The 23,903-nt window shown below is 35.7% G+C and overlaps 1 protein-coding gene across 1 annotated transcript in view; it reads left to right on the forward strand.

Moving 5' to 3' along the window:
* The first annotated feature begins 1,266 nt into the window (after positions 1 to 1,266).
* The window catches only part of LOC123695996 (cationic amino acid transporter 2-like), a 43,783-nt gene continuing 21,146 nt past the window's right edge, over positions 1,267 to 23,903 (forward strand). The window contains exons 1-13 of the mRNA XM_045641972.1: positions 1,267 to 1,575; positions 3,238 to 3,486; positions 3,775 to 3,903; positions 5,569 to 5,724; positions 6,759 to 6,863; positions 12,832 to 12,969; positions 13,513 to 13,661; positions 14,226 to 14,323; positions 15,321 to 15,460; positions 15,953 to 16,055; positions 16,724 to 16,872; positions 17,819 to 17,985; positions 18,975 to 19,083. Of these exons, the coding sequence (XP_045497928.1) occupies positions 1,482 to 1,575; positions 3,238 to 3,486; positions 3,775 to 3,903; positions 5,569 to 5,724; positions 6,759 to 6,863; positions 12,832 to 12,969; positions 13,513 to 13,661; positions 14,226 to 14,323; positions 15,321 to 15,460; positions 15,953 to 16,055; positions 16,724 to 16,872; positions 17,819 to 17,985; positions 18,975 to 19,083 (1,786 nt within the window). The 5' untranslated portion in view covers positions 1,267 to 1,481. The remainder of the gene's footprint in view (positions 1,576 to 3,237; positions 3,487 to 3,774; positions 3,904 to 5,568; positions 5,725 to 6,758; positions 6,864 to 12,831; positions 12,970 to 13,512; positions 13,662 to 14,225; positions 14,324 to 15,320; positions 15,461 to 15,952; positions 16,056 to 16,723; positions 16,873 to 17,818; positions 17,986 to 18,974; positions 19,084 to 23,903) is intronic.

Below are 23,903 nucleotides of genomic sequence, written 5' to 3' on the forward strand. Positions count from 1 at the left end.
AGCATAATATAAATATATTGTATGCCAATTTGTTGGTGAATTGTGCGGACATGAAATTTATTATAAAAACTTTGTAACCACAACTCAACAAATAAATTTTCATTTCACTTCATTTTCAAAAAATAATCACATTATTCCATCTTAAGATCTCATATAATCCTATTGACTTTATAGTTTCTTCATTCTTCACAAGAGCATTCACGACTCATTAATTTCAAATAAACAAAAATCAAAAGCCATGTGGGCGATACTTGCAGCTTGCTGCGAGATATACGGAACTAGACCGATAAGCTGCGAGAACTGTCGCGAGTAGACGCAGTCATGTTTACACATGCTGTCGCAACTTCTCGCAAGAAGCGCTTGACAAACTGTCGCGACAGAACTTGCAACATAGTTTACACATGCAAGCTGCTGTCAGACAGACTGTCGGACAGTTCTTGCAGAAGTTTACTTGCAGGTGGAAACGGGGCCTTAGATTATTTAAATGGCTATATTATTATTAGTCTGTGGTACTACGTAGATAATTTACTATTCTGTGGTAGATAACAGCACCTACATTTGTAAATGTAATTTGAATTTATATTTGCCAGTTTCGTCGCTTTAATACTGAGTTGAATTTTATTTTATTTTATTTGTATAAGAACATAACAGTCGTACATGATTTAATATAAAAAAGTTCTAAAAATAATTCACTACGACCACACAACATGTTCTATTATTAAAAAAAGAAAAACAGCATATAAAAAAACAAGCCTCACAATGAAATTGAATATTGAAACTAGATTCTGACTCTGCAGAGGGTACAAATCCAAACTCCGCAGTCAGCAGATTAAACCGGTTTGAAAAACATAGTTTATTTATTACTATTTATTTTATTTAAAATAAAGTTTATTTTTTGTAACATAAATGCATCCACTGTTTTTTTTAATTCTCCATATATCTACTTTTCCAGTTTCTGGCAACACTCATGATATCGGGACGATATTATCGGATAATGTGAAAGGGCAAATTGTGTCCGATATCGGATATCGGCTATCGGCTTCCGATATCCGATATCGGACCGGACAATGTGAAAACGCTCTTCCCATCAGGCGAGATCGTGGCCAAGCGCTCCCCTATTGTACTGTAAAAAAAAAAAAAAAAAAACGCATAAATTGAAAGAACCACTGCGTCAGCCGTCAACGTCAATTTGACAATAATTTGATCGATAATAATATATTATAGGTATGTGATTTTATCAAATTTTATCAATGGATTTTATTCGTGTCCACTGTCATCTGTCAGAATCACATTTAAACCGCAAAGTGCAAGATGATGCAAGATGTTCTTCCAATGAAAAATGAGAGACCTTATTGAATTTCCCTTACGTATACGTTAGCAAACTGGCGCCTTATAAAGTGAAGTGTAACAGGACCTCTAATAACAAACGCATTCCAAAGTTTTCAGTGCACTATAAAGAGGTTACATGTAATATTACTAAAATGACTTTTCCTGATGAAAATGGGTTTCCCACCGGCCGATCAGCACGTGAAAATCAAGCCGGTGGAATATCGATTAAACAGGCATTTGATGATGGTAAGAGTTGTTTAAATTATTCATTGAATAAAATACTTATCAATAATTATCATACACAACATATATAAGTCAGTACCTAGTTTGTGCATTTACATAGGTACCTATAAATTTTATTGAAATAAAGTATGTAAATTTCAATATTGTACTTATGTTGTGTTCAAAGTAAATTAAATTAAAGTGAAATACAATTAAAATAAATTTATTTTCCACACATTTTGAATTTCTGCCTTTTTTTCCTTGAAAAACTTCAGACGAGTTGTTCTTTTTATTAAAAGGGCTTATCGCATTGTGATACCACCCTATTAAGGCTATTTACAATAATGTACACTCACAGCACAATATTTCATATAAAGTATTTATAATTTAAAACAATGATATCTAAGAAACTCCTAAAATAGGTAAGTGTTAAATCTAGTCCCTGAGTTCCATCTAGTTCTGATAATCATGAATACTTAGTCCTAGATTTTACACTGCCAAAGACCTATCTCACAACTAATATCAAAACTATCTTAATAGTTTTAACTCGTTGTAAATCTATACTAATAATATTATAAAGCTAAAGAGTTTGTGTGAACGCGCTAATCTCGGGAACTACTGGTCCGATTTGAAAAATTCTTTTGGTGTTAGATAGCCCATTTATCAAGGAAGGTTATAGGCTATATATCATCAGGCTATGATCAACAGGAGTGGAGCTACGGGGGTGAAACCGCGCGGAGCAGCTAGTTATTAATAAATGATAATTGTAATGCCCATTTTGGGCAAATCAATTGGCAATAACCGAGATCAATAACTGTAGCGTTATTGATAAGAATTGGCCGTTCAATCAAACCAATTGTTCAGTCAATGAACGGACTTGTGTCTTGCTAGTCTCTCGGTGATATTAGATCTCAATATATTAGTTATGTGGTTCGTGATTGTATTTCTAGGTATATTTGTTTGTATTATTTTCTGTTATTTGCGTAAGGAATGGTGAAAAAAAATTTGTCATAGTTTATAATAAAATATCAGGGCAATATTAGAATAACTGGCCTAAATCTGGATATGTTGACCCAAATTCAAAATAGAAGTGATTTCATATTATTTTTTTCACTGGGGAATAATAATAATTACTGAAACTTCAGCTATTTAAATTCATAAGAATACTACTAAGAATTCATAAGAGTAACTACTAAATATTTAGTTTATAATTCATATACTATAGTTATAGATGTAATACAGTGCTAGAGTATATACTTATAATTCAATACCACTTTTAACCGCACAAATCTGGCAAATATGACTGAAGTCTTTAGTTAAAAAGCAGTTTTGACTGCTTTTGTAGGCAACTGGCAAGTGATTTTAACATTGCTCTAAACTAATAGATATTGCTCAAAGCTATGTTTAATTGAAAAACTAATTTTTGATCACTGGAAAATTTGATAATACACAATTAACATGCAAATTGTCTTAATATATGCTAACATAGTTTGTTTCTGTTTTACCGGAATCTCCCTAAGTTTGATTCTGACACTAATTTAATTTGTATGTATTGAATAGGCTACAAAACTACTGGACCTAATTAAACAATTTTTTCATTTTTATTCAATTTGAATATGGTTTTACCATTTACCAGTAGAATATGATAGAAATATAATTTTAAGGTAATCTCCAATGTTTTCCTAGGGGGTATAAAAGCGGGTGCCGCGCGTGCTATGCGCGTGGCCTATGGCGTGCTATCACGTCGTAAAGCCGCCGAGGAGGGTGTAGCCAGGCTCGCTCGAGTGCTGTCAGCGCTTGACCTGACCGCGCTCGGCGTTGGCAGCACGCTGGGTGTGGGGGTGTACGTGCTGGCTGGGGACGTTGCTAAGAACTACGCGGGGCCAGCGGTGGTGCTGTCGTTTCTGTTGGCGGCTGTTGCTAGCGTGTTTGCGGGTTAGTTTTGTCTTGTTATTCAGGTATTATGTTGGTGTTAGTACTGAAATAAAAGATCTTTCCGACCATATAATATGTATAAAATATTGAAAGCATCTACCGCTCGACTCGAAAGAAAATTATGGAAGATAAAATCTATTCTGGAGAAATTCTTGCTTAACCTTCTATCTCTACCTAGAGTGGTCTCTAATTTTAAAGCCAAAAGCTGAATTTATTAACTTTATTTTATATTAGCACAAGAAATGTGCAATCATTTAGTCTCCAAACTAATCTTCATAATTTCTCCAGGTCTATGTTACGCGGAATTCGGAGCTCGTGTGCCCAAAGCTGGCTCCGCTTACGTGTACAGTTATGTGTGCGTCGGCGAGTTTATCGCCTTCATCATTGGATGGAACCTTATACTTGAATATATTATTGGTAAGTATGATTTTTGCTTCGTATATTTCAGCGAAATATGTGTTTTTCTTCCAGATAATATCTATATTTATGTTTCTACAGAAGCTGATGAGTTTGTTTGTTTGAACGCGGTAGTTTACTCAATTTATTAAAAAAAAATGTGTGCGTCTAGTGTACACACGTATGAAGTGAAACTTCTTTATGGCCTTATTTTTCAAAAATAATTGACTATATGCAACTTTACAGAAATACGTCGAATGACGCGTGGTAGGGATAAGAAAAAGATGGCGCGTAACGGAAAAATGTCACGCGTAACGAGAAAATGTTACACTAAATTTTTTTCCAACCCCGATAAAGAAGTTTCACTTCAATAAATTTTAAGGTTTGCAATTGGATAGACTTGGCCATGCTCATGTAGTAGTTCAAGCGATTGACCACATTGAATACAAATTATTGTTATTTTTTTGTCCAGTTTGGCAACATTTTATTCAATAGAGTTACATGCTTTGTCATTTATGTAATGGTAAATTGTATTGTTAACAGTTTTTAAGAGCTTGATTTTGAGTTATGTAATTAATTATTGCTTCGTGAGTTTTTGCACAAATGTTACAGGAGACTTGAAAAAACGATAAACTTCTTAACATTAAAAATATTCAACAGAAACGAATAATAGTGTTTGCAGATTTTAGACATCATTGTTACGTTCTTACAATTTTGTATAATTATGTGTCGAATAAGCACAAAGTTAAAAACAAAAAAATCTTGTTTAAAAATCGCGAAATAAAATTGTTCAAATGCGAAATGCATAATATTATTAAAGTTAAATTATTTCATGTCCTAAGAGCAAGTATGGACTTTCATTTTAATTTTAACGACTTTAATCTGCCTTATACGGCTTGTATAGAGATGAAATGTAAACACATTGTTATTAGAAAACTATACAGTGTTTCCTATTATTATACACAGGGTGTCCCACTGTTGGTATACTAAGCTCAAAGGAGGTTATAGTTTTGCATACGCTGAGTACGTAAAAAATGTTTATAAAATTCCAGACGTAGTTTTTTTTTCAAATAGATATATTCTTAAAACTCTATGTGTACAATCATAACAAGCAACCCGCCCAACTTTGCCGCCCAACGTGAGCTATCGTTTAAGATTATGTTTTAATAGACAAAATGCTCACATTAGCCAAGCGGTATATGCCGGCTGCGCGAAGCTAGAGAAGAAAACATGGATTTTCAGGAAAAATTTAGCAAGAATTGTTTGATGTAATTTTGTTGTTTTAGTATTTTTTACGTGATCAATTATTATGTAAAACTACAAGTCCTTTCGCGCTTAGTATACCAATAGTGGGACACCCTGTATATGTGCAAAACGATGATCTATGCTAATTAATGTATCGATAGAAAAGCTTAATTTTGTTAAACATTAGAAAAAAATAGCAATCCCTGGAAAAGATAAATAAAACAACATAAGTACCTACCATAAAAGATAACAACAAAATTTACAAAAATACACTAATAAGATAACAACTAAAACCAAGGAAGAATAATTTAGTATCCTACATATTATAAAGAGTCTGGTGCTGGATTTCCACTATATATACATCCTCCTTGATAGAAGAGATACTTCTTATAACATTAAACATGCCTATTTATTAGACATTCTTATTTCAATTATTTCTAGGTGCGGCATCAGTAACAAAAGCGCTAAGTGAATACCTAGATTCCTTGCTGGGTAAAGCCATATCAACCCACTTGTATGAGTGGATGCCGATGGATTCACCACACTTGGCCAAATACCCGGATATCTTCGCTTTTAGCGTCATTATGGTGTTTTCTGGTAAGTAAATATGTTTTAAATTGGTCCTATTTGAGTTCGACGAATCTATAACGAATCTATATTATTTATACATATATTAATATTATTAAGCTGAAAACAAACTTGTTTGAACGAGCTAATCTCAGGAACTACAGGTCCAATTTGAAAAATTATTTAGGTGTTAGATAGCCCATTTATCGAGGAAGGTTATAGGATATAAATTATCACGCTAAGACCAACAGGAGCGGAGCAATGCGGGCAAAACTGCAGGGCACAGCTAGTTTATTTAAAATTGTCATTGTCGTGTATAGCCTTTTTATATGTTATATTCAATCTATTTTCCAAATTCGTTTCATAAAAAAATCACGTTACATTTTCAACACTGCGGGACAGTTTCCATGGAATTTATAATATTAAAATGGATGTCCCAAAAATTACCTAAAGGTTAAAATTATATTGACCTGATAATCAGATTTATTTGTAAGGTCAAAATGTTTTTCTCTAAAAGCCTGGTGGTGTTTTAATTTCCTTTTCAAATTTCGCGTAGATGTATTTAACCTCTTTAGTTTCTTGGCAATTTTAGAATTTATGTTCAAAAGGAAAGGTATGAAAGTAAATATTTAACCTATTTTTTTAGGGAATAAAAAATATTTTGTTCAAGGTGATATTAATTATTAAGCTTCAGAATTTTGGGAATTATTATAACTATAACGGATTTGAAAATATTTTCTCAGCAAAAATATAATTTTATTTCTGACAAGTAAAGTTAATATAGTTTATTTTTCTACTTATCTCTGGTCAACGCGGACAAGGCCAGTATGAGCAGTGCCACTAATATTATAAATGCAAAAGTGTGAGGATGTGTATGTGTGTGTTTGTTACTCTTTCACGCAAATACTACTGAACCGATTACAATGAAATTTAGCACACATATAGAGGGTAATTTGGATAGGTTTTATCCCGGAAATCCCACGGGAATGCGGGTTTTTCGTTGAAATCGCGGGCGAAGCCGCGGGCGGAAAGCTAGTTAGTCATATAATCTTATTTTTTTGTAGTTGCGCTCGCATTTGGTGTGAAAGAGTCGACGAAGTTCAACAATTTCTGCACGGGTGTCAACCTGTGTGTTGTGCTGTTTGTCATCATATCTGGCTCTTTTAAAGGTAAGACATTTTTATATTTTACGACTAATAAGATTTTTAAATTTCTAAGAAGTAACAAAGTCCACAGAATAGTTGAAAATATTTGCCTCTCAAAAATTTTAAATGTGTTTTGATAAAATTTTTTTTTTATTTTTATATATCAACTAGCGGCCCGGTACGTGCTTCGCTACGTATAAAGTGAAATAAAATAAACAAATCGGAACATCAAATTCATTTATTTAATCAAAAAAATATTTTATTTAAAATCGAAATCAATTGCTAGCTATTTACAACACACTTAATCCAAAACATTTGGATAAACAATATTTTTTGTTTTTCCATTTTGAGCATAAATAAACAAACGGCTGGGGGTACCGACTCTGGAACAGGCAACATATAACTGGCCATGTGAAAAACAATGTTCCTCCAAATTCACACCACAAACGTGAAGTGTTTGACCTTGGGCCTTGTTGATGGACATCGCGAATGATAAACGCACAGGATATTGTAAACGTTTGAACTCAAAAGGCATATCAGTTGGAATCATAGGTATACGCGGTATCAAAACAACTTCTCCTTTTGATTTACCAGTTAAGATCGTAGCTTCAATCAAATTTGGCAATAACTTTTTCACTGCCAATCTGGTTCCGTTACACAGTTTTGGTGGATTAATATTTCGCAATAATATAATCGAAGAACCAACTTTCAGATTCAAGCAATGCGGTGGCATACCAGCCGGCTCCAATGAATTTAAAAATTCAATTGGATAATTCATTGCCTCATCTTGATTCATAACACTGTCAATTGATTTATATTTCGTGACTACGCCTGGCAGTTTCGCTTGAATTTGAAAATTAATTGCATTGACATGAATGTTTTTCGGTGCTAAAATGGCGCGTTCTGTCAACCAATCATGATTTCTGTAATTCTGAACAATATTCGGAAAAACACATTCAATCAATTCATCTATCGATTGCGCAATTGTACAAAAATTGTTCGGTACAGCGATCAATCCGTTGGTTCTGTCGATTTGTATTTTGCCGTCACCAATTTCTAACAATTGTTTTGAGAACTCATGGGCAGCTGGATCATTTTGTAGGTGAACACGCATATTAATGTTTAGTGTCAATTTTTGTAGATATCTCCAAAGAACTGATGACTTCAAGCAGGCATTTATTTCATCAGCAGGAGTTGATCGAGGAATGACAGGCAATGTTTGACGAAAATCCCCTGAAAGTAATATCAAAGCACCACCAAAAAGCTGTTGATTACCACGTAAATCTTGCATTGTTCGATTGAATGCTTCTAGTGATTTTTTATTCGCCATTGTACACTCATCCCATAAAATAATTGACGTTAATCGCAGAACTTTTGCCATAGCAGAATTTCTCGATATATTGCAAGTTGGAGTTTCAATCACCTGTACATTCAATGGCAATTTTAATGCAGAGTGTGCGGTCCGACCACCTTCTAATAATGTAGCAGCAATTCCCGAAGATGCAAGTGCTAGTGCAATTTTCTGATCTGATCGAATAGTCGCTAAAATCAATGATAATATAACGAACGTTTTACCTGTGCCACCAGGTGCATCCAAAAAATATAATCCACCTGCATTATTGGAAACGGCTTGCATGATTGTATCATATACATGTTTTTGCTGAATATTTAATTTGGTTATATTCGATTGTACAAATAAACGCAAATCATTACAGTTGAATTCCTGCTCACGTTGCAATTCACGATCAAACAAATCATGCATGGGACGATTTGGTGCGGTCATACCCAATTGTACTAATGCTTTATTTGCAATCGTTAGACATATATCTTCAATTATTATCAAAGCTTCGTTGCACATTTCCAAGGTAATCAACAAATCAGGATTTCTTGCATGATGACGCATACGAATTAAAATATCTTCTGCCATATAATTTTTATATTTGTTCCATAATTCAAGTGGATTTGATGGCATACATGTCGATAATATAATGGCAAATAGCATTCGTATTTGTTGTGGATGAGCTGACGTAGATGCATCATTAAGTGTTGAATCCCAATGTGCATCATCCTCCAACAAATGCAAGAGTTGACATGCTTCACGATATGTTTGACACAAATGACCGTCGACTGTTCTTAATTCTTGAAATGATTTTGGGCCATTGACGTTAACTAATAGCAATCGCAAATAAAAACACTCAGCATTGTTTGGATGTACTGTATACATTCTCCCAATTGCATCTGTTTTGAAAATGCCTGAATGCCCATCGACTGCTGTTCCTTGTTTACGTCTTTGAAATTTTTTTGAAGACACATTCCATGTATAGTACTGAGGCACTTCGGAATATAACAAATTTCTAGCAAATGTATCAGTTTCGCATAATTTGAAAAAAACTGTCAACGTAGTCGCTGGTGGGTGTGCTGCTCTTTCCAATGCATTTGCTTCATTAAAATAAATACGTTGGCCATTCTCAAGATGCACAGCTAAGTGAACAACCACAGGATGTCTTTCGTGCATTGGAAACGACAGAATCCTCCAGACAGCTTCATTACTACTAATATAGCGCCCCAGTTGATACTGAGTAATTTCATCATTTCTATTATCACCAGCTACACCGAAAACAGCCATATCGCTCCCTTTATTTACATACTTGCAAATATATTTAATGGATTTGACTGAATTACAATACTCCACATTTATATGAGCCTTGAATATTTTCGATAATTATGGACAATACGGAACCACCCAACGATTATCAACTTCAACGTCCTGGTTACGCATTCTAATGGTTGCCGTTTTGCCATTATCATTAGGTGATCTACGTCTATACAACGGATATCCGTCATTGCCCGTTATTGTGTCTGAAGTCAATTGTCTTGGGTATCGTTTCGAACACTTTCCATCAATCATACATGGCGAATTCATATTTAGTTCACCGCACGGACCATGTATCATGTTTTTAACGACAACATCAAATAACTCAGGATCAACAGTTTGATCAGGAATTTCACCTGATATAACGTTATCGATTTGATCCGGAGTTATTTTATTTACCAGCCAAATTAATATATGTGCGTGCGGCAATCCCCTTTTTTGCCATTCGATGGAGTACATATGGCAACGCACCTCTCCAAATACACGTAATTTCACAATTAAATCCATAAGTGCTTTCAATTTTCGCCGAAAAACACGTGCTGTAATGTCATGACGATCAGTTGTCGACTGGCCTTCAAATAAATTGTTCTTGATGTCATCCCACTGCGGATTACATGTAAATGTAATGAACAGATCCGGTCGACCGTATTTTCGTACATAAGACATTGCGTCTTGTGCATATTCGTTCATATGCCGTGGGCTACCAATATACGAAGATGGCAATATAGTTAAACGTCCGATGTCATTAACATTAGCATCATTCGCTATCGCATCTTGCAAATGAATATATTCTTCGGATCTTAATTTTGCTTGGTTGAAACGAATAAAATTAAGACGTTCAGTCTCTATTTTGGCATACATATCAACGATGTACTGATGATATAGTTTACCACATTTTAAGATATAATTTTGTTCTTGTGGACGAATCATCAATCGATACGAATAAAAATTCATGGCACTAACTTTTTTCTGTATATGTAGACCTGAAAATAATTACAAAATGTGACTTTAGAAAGTTGTAGAAATGAAATGTCAACACACTAAAAATAGATCAATTATTTAACCTGTTCGTGGATCAATCATTGGTATATTGATATGGTAACCATCGTCACCTTTCCAATGCAATATTGGGTACTGTAATGCATCGTAACTACGATGAAGTTCCGAAACACGTTGCAATTGCTCATTTCTACGATGAAGTACAATATCACGGGATTGAAACTGATCACCAAGAATTACAATTGCAACCTCATCAATTGTTGGTGCATTAAATCGCCTTGCATGCTCTCCAAAAGGTGTTCTATCAGCTCTTATTACGATTTTGTGATTATCAGTTGGCATACGATCGAGAGCAATTTTAAACAATTGAACTAATGCGTTATGCTGATGGAAAAACCTTTGTAGCTCACGAATAATTTCTCGTCTTGTATTCGAAACAATTGCACAACGTTGATCCAATTCACGATTTTCATCACCAATAAAATAAATTTGCAAAAATTGATGATCAGCGTCGGGGTATGGCAATAACGAACCAGCTTGATGATAAATCTGGCCCTGAATCTGTAACATGTATACAATTTTAGGTAAATCTTATATCAGTTTTTTTTTAAATATACTTTATGCTTCAGATTGATACAAACATGGAATAATCCTGTTGAAGTATTTACCTTAAACGTCGGCATAAAATTATCTCTAATAATTTTAGTTGCACCAAAAGAAGTCATTTGAAATGCCGAATTGTATTGTTGAATATGACTCAGAAAGTGCTTCGACGCTTGCGATGTCCCAAAAATAAATGAATACAATGGTTCGGGTGGAGTTTCTAATGCTGGCAATCTCACTTTGCCATTAGCACAACACATGCCGGGCGTTTCACCTGGAAAGTTAGCCGCATCACAATGTGGACATATTGCGTCCATCATTCCAATGTATCCATACATACTATAATCAATCTGACTGTTGTAATTAAAAGCAGCACGCATCATTTCAGCCAAAACAGCACGACGTATTCGTGATGGCCGTGCAAGATTCAGTACAGGTACTGGGTTAACAAATCCATTGCGTGCATTACGTTCACGCTGCGATGCATTAGCTTGTGCGCGTTCATCTGCAGTCTGTGATCGTCTTAGTAATGCCACATCATTTGCATTACGCGTTCGCCGACCTATATTTGCTCGTCTGGCTGGTGGCATTTTTCCCGTATGCACATATGTTTTCGCTTAAAAATCGAAAAAAAAAATTAGAACAAAAAAAAAACAAATTCCCAAGAAGCTGTCGCATATGATGCCATGTGAAATCATATACGGCAACTTAGAAAAGTACACATAAATTCAGGACTCACCGTTTGTATGAATGCACTGTAAATGCAATTAGCTTGTGCGCGTTCATCTGCAGTCTGTGATCGTCTTAGTAATGCCACATCATTTGCATTACGCGTTCGCCGACCTATATTTGCTCGTCTGGCTGGTGGCATTTTTCCCGTATGCACATATGTTTTCGCTTAAAAATCGAAAAAAAAAATTAGAACAAAAAAAAAACAAATTCCCAAGAAGCTGTCGCATATGATGCCATGTGAAATCATATACGGCAACTTAGAAAAGTACACATAAATTCAGGACTCACCGTTTGTATGAATGCACTGTAAATGCAATTAGCTTGTGCGCGTTCATCTGCAGTCTGTGATCGTCTTAGTAATGCCACATCATTTGCATTACGCGTTCGCCGACCTATATTTGCTCGTCTGGCTGGTGGCATTTTTCCCGTATGCACATATGTTTTCGCTTAAAAATCGAAAAAAAAAATTAGAACAAAAAAAAAACAAATTCCCAAGAAGCTGTCGCATATGATGCCATGTGAAATCATATACGGCAACTTAGAAAAGTACACATAAATTCAGGACTCACCGTTTGTATGAATGCACTGTAAATGCAATTATGTGAAAAGAAATTTATCGCTGATAATATGCTTTAATCGAACCACGTCCAAAATGAACTGACGGCATGAATGACATAACAACGTGCTTGTCCTGTCAACAAAACTTCAAAAAAGTTTCTGTGAAAAAAGTTTCTATTGAATTCATTTATTACAAAAAATGTGAAAAATGAGGAACCGCTCGACCGATTTTGTGCAAACTTCACATAAACCATCTACTAAATATGCCGACCAAATCCTAAGCATTTGGTTTGGATAGGTGAGCCCGTTCTTGAGTTATGGAATTACAACGAAAAGTGGCATTGATTTTTATATATATAGATTGTTATAAGAAATTGAACTTTATTTTCAATGTAGTAAGGATGAATTTGCTTTGATCGTAGGGTTTTTATTTTTAACGTTTTTCAGCGGACACAAAGAACTGGCGTATCCCTGCGTCAGAAGTGCCCAAGTCCTCTACGAAGGACTTTGGCACCGGGGGCTTCGCCCCGTACGGGCTTGCTGGCATCATACGAGGGGCTGCGGTTTGCTTCTATGGTTTTATTGGTAAGTTTCGAGCTATTTGATATATGAATAGAGCACACGTGTCAGAAGTGAAACTTTTTTGGCATGATTCAAATATACCAAAATCGTCGCCTTACTTTATGACGTGATAGTATTGCTATAAATTTGAAACTTTACTCTCGACGCACGTAAAGTTTCACTTCAAAATCGAAATAGAAATACCTACTTTAGATACTTAATTTAACTTTCTCTTCCAATTACATGATGAAAATGGAGATAAAAACCTCAACATTCATTAATATTCTTCCATAATTAAAAAGAAATGTGTGCGTGTACTAGTGTACACACTACACACGTAAGAAGTGAAATTTCTTTGACCTTATTTTTCAAAAAATAATTTACTATATGCAACTTTACAGAAATACGTCGAATCACGCGTGGTAGGGATAGGAAAAAGATGGCGCGTAACGGAAAAATGTCACGCGTAACGAAAAAATGTTACACTTAATTTTTTTCCAAACCCGATAAAGAAGTTTTACTTCAAAAATTGAAATTTACTCTATTTAATAACCAAATTTCGGGCAGGTTTCGACTGCGTAGCAACAGCTGGTGAAGAAGCGCGTCGTCCACAGAAAAGCATCCCATTCGCGGTGGTGGCTTCACTTCTGATCGTGTTTCTGGCATATTGTGGCGTTTCCTCTGTGCTTACACTCATGATGCCGTATTATATGCAGGTATGTGATATTAAGTAATCTAAAACGGTACATAAACTTACAATCTATACAGATAAAAATACAATAAAATAAATCAATAGAATAGAACACTAAAGTAAATAATAATTATAAAAAGTATGCAGACACCAGCCTATATAACATAGATAAAATGGAGGCAAGACGCATAAGCTAGGGGGTCACAATTTTCGTAATTCGATCGGTCGATTGATTCGGTCCAATTTTATTAAACCGTTATATGAATTGATTTGCAACGTTTTTATCCTTTTTAAAAAGGACATTCGTTCTTTTACACTAAAAACAAAAAAAAAAAAAAAAAACTATTTATATTTGTAACTTATTATATACAACGTATATATTATATGTATACGTATGTGTAACTTATAACCTATATTCTCAAGTCACTTGATAGGACACCGCTTCTAAAGTTCCCGAAACAAAATCGATTTATGCGACTTTCATCTCTAACACATTGCATTAAGGTTTAAAATCAATTAACACCAATGCAACGTGATGTTTAATATTGACACTTAAAATACAGTAGATAAGGTTTAAATTCTTTTGCAGGATGAAAAGGCACCTTTCCCCTTCGTGTACGATCAGCTCGGTTGGAGCTGGGCCAAGTATGCTGTTAGTGTTGGTGCTATTTGTGCTCTGTGTTCCAGGTACATATTATTATTCTATACTATATACTAATACTAGGTTTCCGCCCGCGGCTTCGTCCACGCAGTCAAGAAAAACCTGCATAGTTCCCGTTCCCGTGGGATTTCCGGAATTGCGTCATTTTCCCGGGATAAAAGTAGCCTATGTCCTTTCTCGGGTATCAAAATATCTTCATACCAAATTTCAGACAGACAGACAGAGTTACTTTCGCATTTATAATATTAGTATGGATTATAAAGCTGAAGAGTTTGTTTGTTTGAACGCGCTAATTTCAGGAACTACTGTTACGATTTGAAAAATTCTTTCGATCTTAGATGGCCTATTTATCGAGGAAGATTATGGGCTATATATCATCACGCTAAGACCAACAGGAGCGGAGAAATGCGGGTGAAACCGCAGGGCACAGCTAGTTTATTATAATAATCCTCCCCCTTCTGCGTATAATCTTTCTAGTTCTTATTTAATGTATATTTTCTGTTTTTCTTTCTAGTACACCATTGAAGTACTATGAAGAAATAGAATAACAATCGCCAATTAGCACCTTATTTCTTATAGTAAAGTAATGTTCAAAATCTATTGTATCGTTCATTAGAAAACTCTGCTTACTACACGCGTAGGCAGAGTTTTGCTTTGGACAATTTTGACCGTGGTTGTGAGTCTAGTTTTTTATCTATACTAATATTATAAAGAGGAAAGGTTTGTATGTATTTATGTATGTATGTATGGTTTTCACGCATAAACTACTGAACCGATTATAATGAAATTTAGCACACATATAGAGGGTAACATGGATTAACACATAGGATAGGTTTTATCCCACGGGAACGGGAACTGTGCGGGTTTTCCTTTGAAAACGCGGGCGAAGACGCGGGCGAAAAGCTAGTTGTAATTAAAACCGTCCAATTTACCTTATCACGTGGATGTAAGTGAATGTACAACTTCTTTTTACATATGTGTTGTGGAATAAAATAAAAATAATATAATTATCCTCTTTTCCAGTCTGCTAGGTGCAGTGTTCCCCCTCCCGCGTATAATATACGCGATGTCATCGGACGGGCTGCTGTTCCAATTTATGGGCAGAGTTAGTGAGAAATATCACACGCCGCTTGTTGGTACCGTTGTTGCTGGGCTTTTTACTGGTTAGTATTTATTTATTTAGTTTAAAGATGTTTAATGTAACCTTTTATTGTTGATATTTCTATGTAAAAAGGGGTAAATTCTATCAATGGAGACGAAATTTTCGATTACATTTTTATAATTTCTTTCATGAATGAGTATTGACTAATGTTTTTAAAAACTGTAGAGTTTTTTTTTCTTCATAAAGTAAAAAGAAATCTTTTTACTTTATGAAGAAAAAAAATCCTAACGTGGATTTACTCGTGACCATGTTCGCAGTGAAGTGAAATGTAAGCCCCCCATAGCCAAGTGGTTTTCTGTTAGCGTAGCGTTCAATAGAATAGACTACGAATGTATGAGATTGACGTAAGCTGTAGACAAACGTATCTACGCTAACAGAAAGCCACTTGGCTAGGGGGGCAGGAATAATAATGAATAAATCGGGTTTAAAGTTACAACGCATAAATCTATTGCTGATCTAATTATTTAAAGATTATTATATATTATGTATGCAGGAACATTGGCGATGATATTCGAGTTGGAGCAGCTCATCCACATGATGTCCATCGGCACGCTGCTCGCTTACTCCATGGTGGCTTCTTGTGTTCTGCTGCTTAGGTATTATTGTAGATTATTTTCTGGTATCGGAACGAAGTTCCTTATCGCACGTTGTGAAAGGGGGCTAGACGGAAAAAATTCTTACGAAAAGTTGTCACGACACTTGTGGTTCTCTGTCTGTCTCTCTCTAACTTAACACTTCGTTCCATCCGGATGTCCCTTGACATTGCTCAAGTAAATAGGCATTTTCTAGGTAGACATGATTTACCACCATAGACCGCGTCACCGCTTCCCATCAGGTGGGACTGTGGTCAAATGTCTACCTATCCGAACTTAAAAAAAAAAAGTTTTTTTTTTGTTTCATGAGGAGTCAGGCAGTTGGTAAGAGTATAGGGTGGTATAGGATTTGTTGTATGGTATTACTTGTAACTTTTTGTCAAACAAAGACAAATATGAGGGTAGTAATTTTAACAGTTTTTTCATACGAACCTTTTTGCAATAATTTCTGTTTTCGCTAAAAATAATAAAGCTCTCAGTATACAATAAAACAATGGAGATGAATTATATTTTAAAATATAATTATCTCCACTATCCTAGTCTTAATAATGTAATTGGTTGTTTAAAAAGAGATGTACTTTAGACTTTTCTAAATTTGGCCCTAGAATTTTGGAAGTGGTTTCATTTTTTATGTCATTTGGTTCCATTATAATTTTTTTATTCTTTCCCAGATACGAGCGCAGTCAAAGTGTCCACCGCACACCAGAAGCACTAAACCTAAGTGCGAAAGCGTGGTGTCGACAATTGTTCAATTTGGATAATATCACCGCGCCGAATAGACTCAGTTCTGCGTTGGTGGCCGTACTTGTTACACTATATGGTAAGAGATATTTATTTTCCTTTCCTACCAGGTTGCTTGGTAAAGATTGCTGTTCAGCAATAAGGCTGCCTTTTGTACAAATGATGCCTTTTTGTGATATTGTTCTTTTTTTCTGCTCTGTCCATTCATGTTTGTACAATGAAGTATAAGAATAAATAAATAAATATTTTTTTATACACTAGAGAAAAAAAATGGTCGCGCGGTTTCCGCCCGCTTTGAAGAGTACTTAATAAATCATAAAAAAATTGAGGTAAAAAATTTCGCCCCGGCAAGGGGAAGGATGCGGGTTCGAATCCCGCGTTGTGATAAATTTTTTCTAGTCTTAAAAAATTCTCAAGAAACATTTATTTAACTCAAACATTTCAAAATCAAAATTCACATTCAAAATGCATTTAATACTTTTACATTATTTCACATTTTTACCCGACTACGACAAAGCAAAAGGAGGGTTATGATTTTGACAGGCTATGTATGTTTGTTCATTTAAATCCCTGGTTAAACTGGTTTATTTAACTTTACCTGTGAAACAACTTATTCTCGTGAAATTTCCTTTAATCACGGGCGAAGCAGCGGGTAATAATAATAATTAGTCACTTATATTTCTAACTAGCTTCCGCCCGCGACTCCGTCCGCGCGGAAAAATGAAGATTTATTTTTTCTACGTATTTTTCCGGGATAAAAAGTATCCTATTTTATGCCCAGGATAATAAGGTATAATTATACCAAGTTTCATCAAAATCGAACCGTTAGTTTTCACGTGATGCCTGAACATACAGACAGACAGACAGACAGACAAAAATTTAATTAAATTTTTTGGTTTGGTATCGATCCAGTAACACCCCCTGCTATTTATTTTTTCAATATTTTCAATGTACAGAATTGACCCTTCTACAGATTTATTATATGTATAGATAATTTCCTATCTATATGCATGCTATTTTCTCAGGTGTATGGTGCTTCATAATGATGGGCAGCATCAACTCCCACGGCGACGCTATCCTCCGTGGTGAAGTGGGGCCCACAGCAGCGGTGGTGGTGGGTTCGATTCTCGTCGTGAGCACGCTGTACGCGTTGTCAAGGCAACCCGTGTCAGAAAAGAAGTTGGCGTTTTCGGTAAGTTTGTGGTTTTATGAAAGAAATAATGAAAACGTCTGTTTTATGGCACAAAGCCTCAAATGTAAAAATAATACTTGTATGAGACAAGTGTGTAGATAATGTATGTAATTAGCGTGGGTTTATTTTCGAAGTGAAACTTCTTTATCGGGGTTGGAAAAAAATTTAGTGTAACATTTTTTCGTTACACGTGACATTTTTCCGTTACGCGCCATTTTTTTCTTATCCCTACCACGCGTGATTCGACGTATTTCTGTAAAGTTGCATATATGTAGTAAATTATTTTTTGAAAAATAAGGTCATAAAGAAGTTTCACACTTACACTATAGTACACGCACACATTTTTATTTTATTTATTTCTGTATTATAAACGTCTAAGATGTTATTTAAGAGCAGCTTGGTTGGGGCAGTTTTTGGTGCAGTATATATTGAGCTATTATTACTACGTATGGAGGAGACACCATGAAGAAAATCTGTGCGCGGCGCGGGGGGGCTAGTGAGTCCAATTAATGTTGCTCGAACCAAGTTTTAAAATTGATTATCTAGTTAATTACCGATGAAAAGTTATTTCTTTGAACTTTGCCGCATTATTTGAATTATTAGTGCAATATCGTAACACACTCGAGGGCATATTTGATGAGTTTCATGGTTATTTGCTATAAAACAAACAATACATGAACGCGACCATCGCGCTAAAGCGACTGAGTGCAGTTTGTCCATATGGCTTATGTTGAGCGGAACATAAGTGATGTAGGCGGTGTCGTCTCCATATGTATATCTCAATGGCAGTATATTTATTATTTTTAACTAACCGTTTAGAAATATACTGAAAACAGTGATAGTCTTTGGACAATGCTCAAATGATAACTCTTATTTTCTGAAAAATTTAATTTATATTTTGATCTATTACAGAAATTAGTTTTGCGTACGAACAAACAAACAAATATTTTCATAATGTTAGTATGAATAAATATAAAATAAACGTGTAGGTCCCTTTGGTGCCGTGGTTGCCGGGTCTCAGCATACTGATCAACGTGTACCTCATGCTGAACCTGGACTACATGACGTGGGTTCGATTCGCGGTCTGGATAGCGGCTGGTGAGTTATTTATATATTTATTATGCTTGAAAATTGATTTATATTACTTTAAATTTAAGATAACATGAGCTGAACACTTTCTAGCTAGTACTGTCGTAAAAAATCTAATTTATAAAATTATCGTGTTACAATGAACCTCTGAAACGGCTTGACCGATTTCTATGTAATTTTGTGTGCACATCGGGTAAGTTTGAGAATCAGTCAACATTTATTTTTCATACCTCTAATTGATAAGAGTTAGGCAGAACAACGTTTACCGGGACAGCTAGCCACATGTAAATAACTAGGCTATTTTACACACACACACACTTTAGTGATATTCCAATTTTGTTAGTACAATACTATTAATGTAGGTAATACATATATGGTAATTTTTGAGAGGTAAAAATATCTTTACATTCGATGACGTTAAACAGCCTTTTTTACAAAGTTAATATACATTTAAATTATTGTTACATCATTGGTAATTTACGTCACATTAAAAGAATTTATCCATCGCTTTAAACAATTCGGGATACAGATATTTGTCCATGTTCTTGCCCCACAAGAAGTCCAAATGATTCATCTTGGATCTCTCCAGTACTTTGTACTCTACCACGTTGGATAGTTGGATACGTAACGTCGCTACGTCTTCTAAAGGTGAGAATTTATCGTTCTGCCCACATAGCAACACTATTGGCATCGTCACTTTACTCAAATCGTAGTCCGGAGGCATATCCGACCCGTATATTTCCAAGTTTTCTGAAGGTCCATAGTCGTACTGCGAGAAACTCCTCCGTCTACTCACTTGAGCAAAGTGATAGAAGTTCTTCGATGAGGAACTTTGAGGAAACCGTTTCATCGCCTTATAGTGGAAGACGGGACCGTATTCCTCTATGTCGAAACCCGCTATGGGGAATAACACCCCAAATGCGCATATAAAATAACCAATGAGAGGCCTCAAACATATGGACTTGATGATTTTGCCACTTGGCGTGTTGCCTAGAACTTCGTATTGGCCTAGTTTCGTTGCCGCAGCGTACAACTGCGGGGCAATTTTGATAAAAGTGGACAGCGGTGGCTCCAAATGACTCAAGTATGCGACCGGAGCCATCGCGACCAACGCGTTCACTTTCTCGTTGTATTCGGGCCTCAGGGACCCCATAACGAAAAACATCGCGGTGCCCTGCGAGATTCCTATCGCGTTTAGTTTCTTTTCGCCAGTCTTCTCTAGAACTGTATCGATAAACGCTGGCAGGTCGTAGTAACCGTGTTCGTGGAAAGAGTAATTCCAAAAAGCTTCGGCGTCCTTGTCGGGGTCCAGTTTGACGTGTTTTCTCGAGTACTCGTTGCCTCGACAGTCGCCCATCCACAGGTCGTGGCCTAAATCGGCCAAAGTTACGCCCAAGGAAATTTCGCCTCTCGTAAACCAGGATTCCGTGGAGTCGGCCAACGCGTGGATCATGAGAATTGGCCGACCTTTCCCAGGAATATGGTGGATCGTTAAAACGTATCCATCTTCAGTGGTCACCTTGTGTTCTTCCACCTTGTAGCCGTATTTGGCCGCTAGTTCCGTAGTGTTTAATTTCACATCGTCAAATACGAATCTAGGGTTCTGTTCGGCGCTCGCTGTGTTAACTGTTATTAGCACAGATAAAGTCGCCCATATACTGAGCCACTTAGCGTTCAGGAAATAAATGTGCGTACCCATAGCGTGATACTGATGGCTCAGTTAGTACGTAATCATTTATATGCGACGTTAGAACAATAAAATGTTAACGATTTTATAATATGCGATCGATTGAAGGAAAATGTATTCAATTTATTTTAATGAAATTACATTGTAGGGATGGTTTAATTTATATGCCATTGCACCCGCATCGATGTGTATGCAGGAATTTTATAAGGAATTTCCTGTAGAGAAAACTAACTATTTTCTGTCGCGAGTCGTGACGATATTTTTTTTCTGAAATACTATTTTGAAAAAAAAATTACATACCAAGTATATGGCAAAAAATTGTACGATCGTGTGTTGTAAAGACGTCGTATTACTTAATTAAACAACAATTTAACATACTGCCGCTTGGATCAGGTTAACGAGCTAGATAGCGATGACATGCGTTTATAATCTTGTGGCAAATTTTGGGCGTTTGAATAAAACTGTACGAACAAATGAGCACATATATTTAAGTTAATTATAGATTAGGTACATCCAATTTTTACATAAAATTCAATCCAATAATTTCAATAAACTTATTATTAAGAAACCAAAAATATAAAAGGGACTTCCATATTTAAGAATATAATGATACCAATACATACTCAGTATTTTTAAATTGAATAATCAAAAATATTTTTCCATAATATCGAATATTTGCGGATACAGGTATTCATAATTAGTTCTTCCCCACGTAAGGTCAACATGACTAGTTAATGCCCTCTCTAACACGGTGTACTTTATTATGTTTGGTAATGCTGATCGCAGTTTAGCTACATCCGCCAAAGTCGACAGCTTATCATTTTTAGCGCATATCAGTGCGACAGGCATCGTCACTTTGCTCAAATCAAAGTCTGGCGGCAACTCCGTCCCATAGCGTTTCAAATTTTCTTCTTTACCATAATCAAACTGCGAGAAACTATCCCGCGAGCTCACTTGTGCGTAATGATAAAGATCCTTTAAAGGTGTACTCGCTGGAAACGTTTGAAAGAGTTCATAGTGAAACGAATACTCATATTCTGAAGGGTCAAAACCAACTAGTGGGAAAAGGAATCCATCCGCACACGTAGGGTAGCCAATCACAGGCTGCAAACATACAGAACGCAAGGTTTTACCCGTTAAGGAGTCACCGAAAACCTCGTACTGTTTTAGTTTCATCCCCTCTCCGTAGATTATCGGTCCAGCAGCAATGATTGTCGAAAGAGGCTGTGGGACATTTGTGAGGTATGCTATCGGTGCTAAGGCAATTAAAGCGTTCACTTTATCATTATACTCGGTTCTCATTGAACCCATAACGAAGAATATTGTTGTACCCTGCGAGTGTCCGATTGCATTCAGCTTCTCATAGCCCGTTTCTTGCAGAACGTAATCAATGAATGCAGGAAGGTCGTAGTAGCCGATTTCGGTAAAGGTGAAGTTCCAAAACTGTTCAGCGTCGCTGTCTGGGTCTAAAGACACGTGTCTCCTGGAGTACTTGTTGCCTCGACAATCTCCTATCCAAATGTCGTGGCCCATTTCTGCGAGTGTGATTCCCAACGACGTGTTACCTCTTATCAGCCAAGTTTCGCTGGTGTCTGCTATGCCATGCATCAAGAGAATAGGCATGCCTTTGCCAGGGAGATGGTGCAAAGCCAGGATGTATCCATCTTCTGTTGTAACATTATGCTCCTCCGATGGATGGCCGAATTTTGCAGCCATTTCAGGTGTACTGAGTTTAGTATCAGATGTGATATCAGGTATAATATCCTGAATAATACCAGAAATGGTATCAGGAATAATATCAGGAATGATATCCAGAGTGATGACATTGCTTATAACAGCGCTTATGATAAACATTTGATAAATGCGTTTGGTTTTCCCGGTTATACATTTTTCGGTAACCATTTTAGTTTCACTGTTAGAAGAATTAGAAATGTCTTCTTTAATAGCTAGATCGATCAGAAACTATTTCAAATTTGGTTTGTACAGTTGGTTTTATTTCGCACTATTTAGTAGATAATATTTAATTAACGTTAAATACACAAAACTTTTTCTATTATGAATTTCAGTTTGTCTTATAGTTATAGTTAAACAAGTATTGTGATGACGATGAAGTGAAAACGAATAAGATAAATACACTAAATTGTGTGTTGTATATAAAAAAGAGAAAAAAAAGATAATTAAAATGTTTTAGATAATAACTTTTTTTTATATATTAGAATTGTCTAATTTTAATTGGTTAGCTAGATCGATTTGAGTTCTAAAAAATTAGAAATAAATTTAAATTAAAAGACCATTTATTCTGAACTAAAGAATTACAATTACATAAAGTATCTTATACACTAGGTAATCATAAAATATCTCGTAGTTCAGCGTGCCCTTTGGCATAGGCCTCCTCCAACATCTTCCACTGGATTCTATCCCTCGCTAGCTGTCCCGCTGTCAGTTTTAGGTCATCCTCCCAAAAAAAAAAAAAAATATTGATGAAAATGATCTGAGACAGGCAAAATAAATGGAGCTCTACTGTTTCCAACTGGTACCCTCGTGAGTAGTTGCCGTCAACAACTTTACGAACACTTCCAAAACACACAGGCCCTCATGTCACAATAAGACATTCCTATATTTTAATGTTAGTGCTGATTTACACAGGGTCAGTAACTGACTACAAATTCGAGGCAAATCAGTGCTGACCCGAAAAAAAACCCTGTGTAAACAGATTTGAAGTCAGTACAGAGGCTTGAAGTCTATGTAAACAGTTAAAGTCAGTCGCGACTTGTCTACTGACCCTGTGTAAATCAGCATTAATGTTTATCAAATTCCATCAGTATGTTTACATTATGTTGATGAGCATGTCACCAGCTGCAGCTGTATCGAGTCTGTTACAAATCCAACAAAAAATATGTTTTATATTTTCAAGGTGACTATTGCGAGTAGATGATAGACCGTAGAAATCTAAATAATAAGACAATAGAACTGGTATAATGTCATAATTTGTATGAAAACCACTGTCGCAAATAATTAGTATGTAAACAGTACAAACAATTAGTACAACTATGCCTTTTATTGGACAGCTTGATTTTAGTGAAAACTAACTTAAAAGTTAAATATAAAGTTCAGCTTTAAAATGTGTATCCTAACGCACGAT

Source organism: Colias croceus, chromosome 12 (assembly GCF_905220415.1).
Source record: "Colias croceus chromosome 12, ilColCroc2.1".
NCBI classification, from domain to species: domain Eukaryota; kingdom Metazoa; phylum Arthropoda; class Insecta; order Lepidoptera; family Pieridae; genus Colias; species Colias croceus.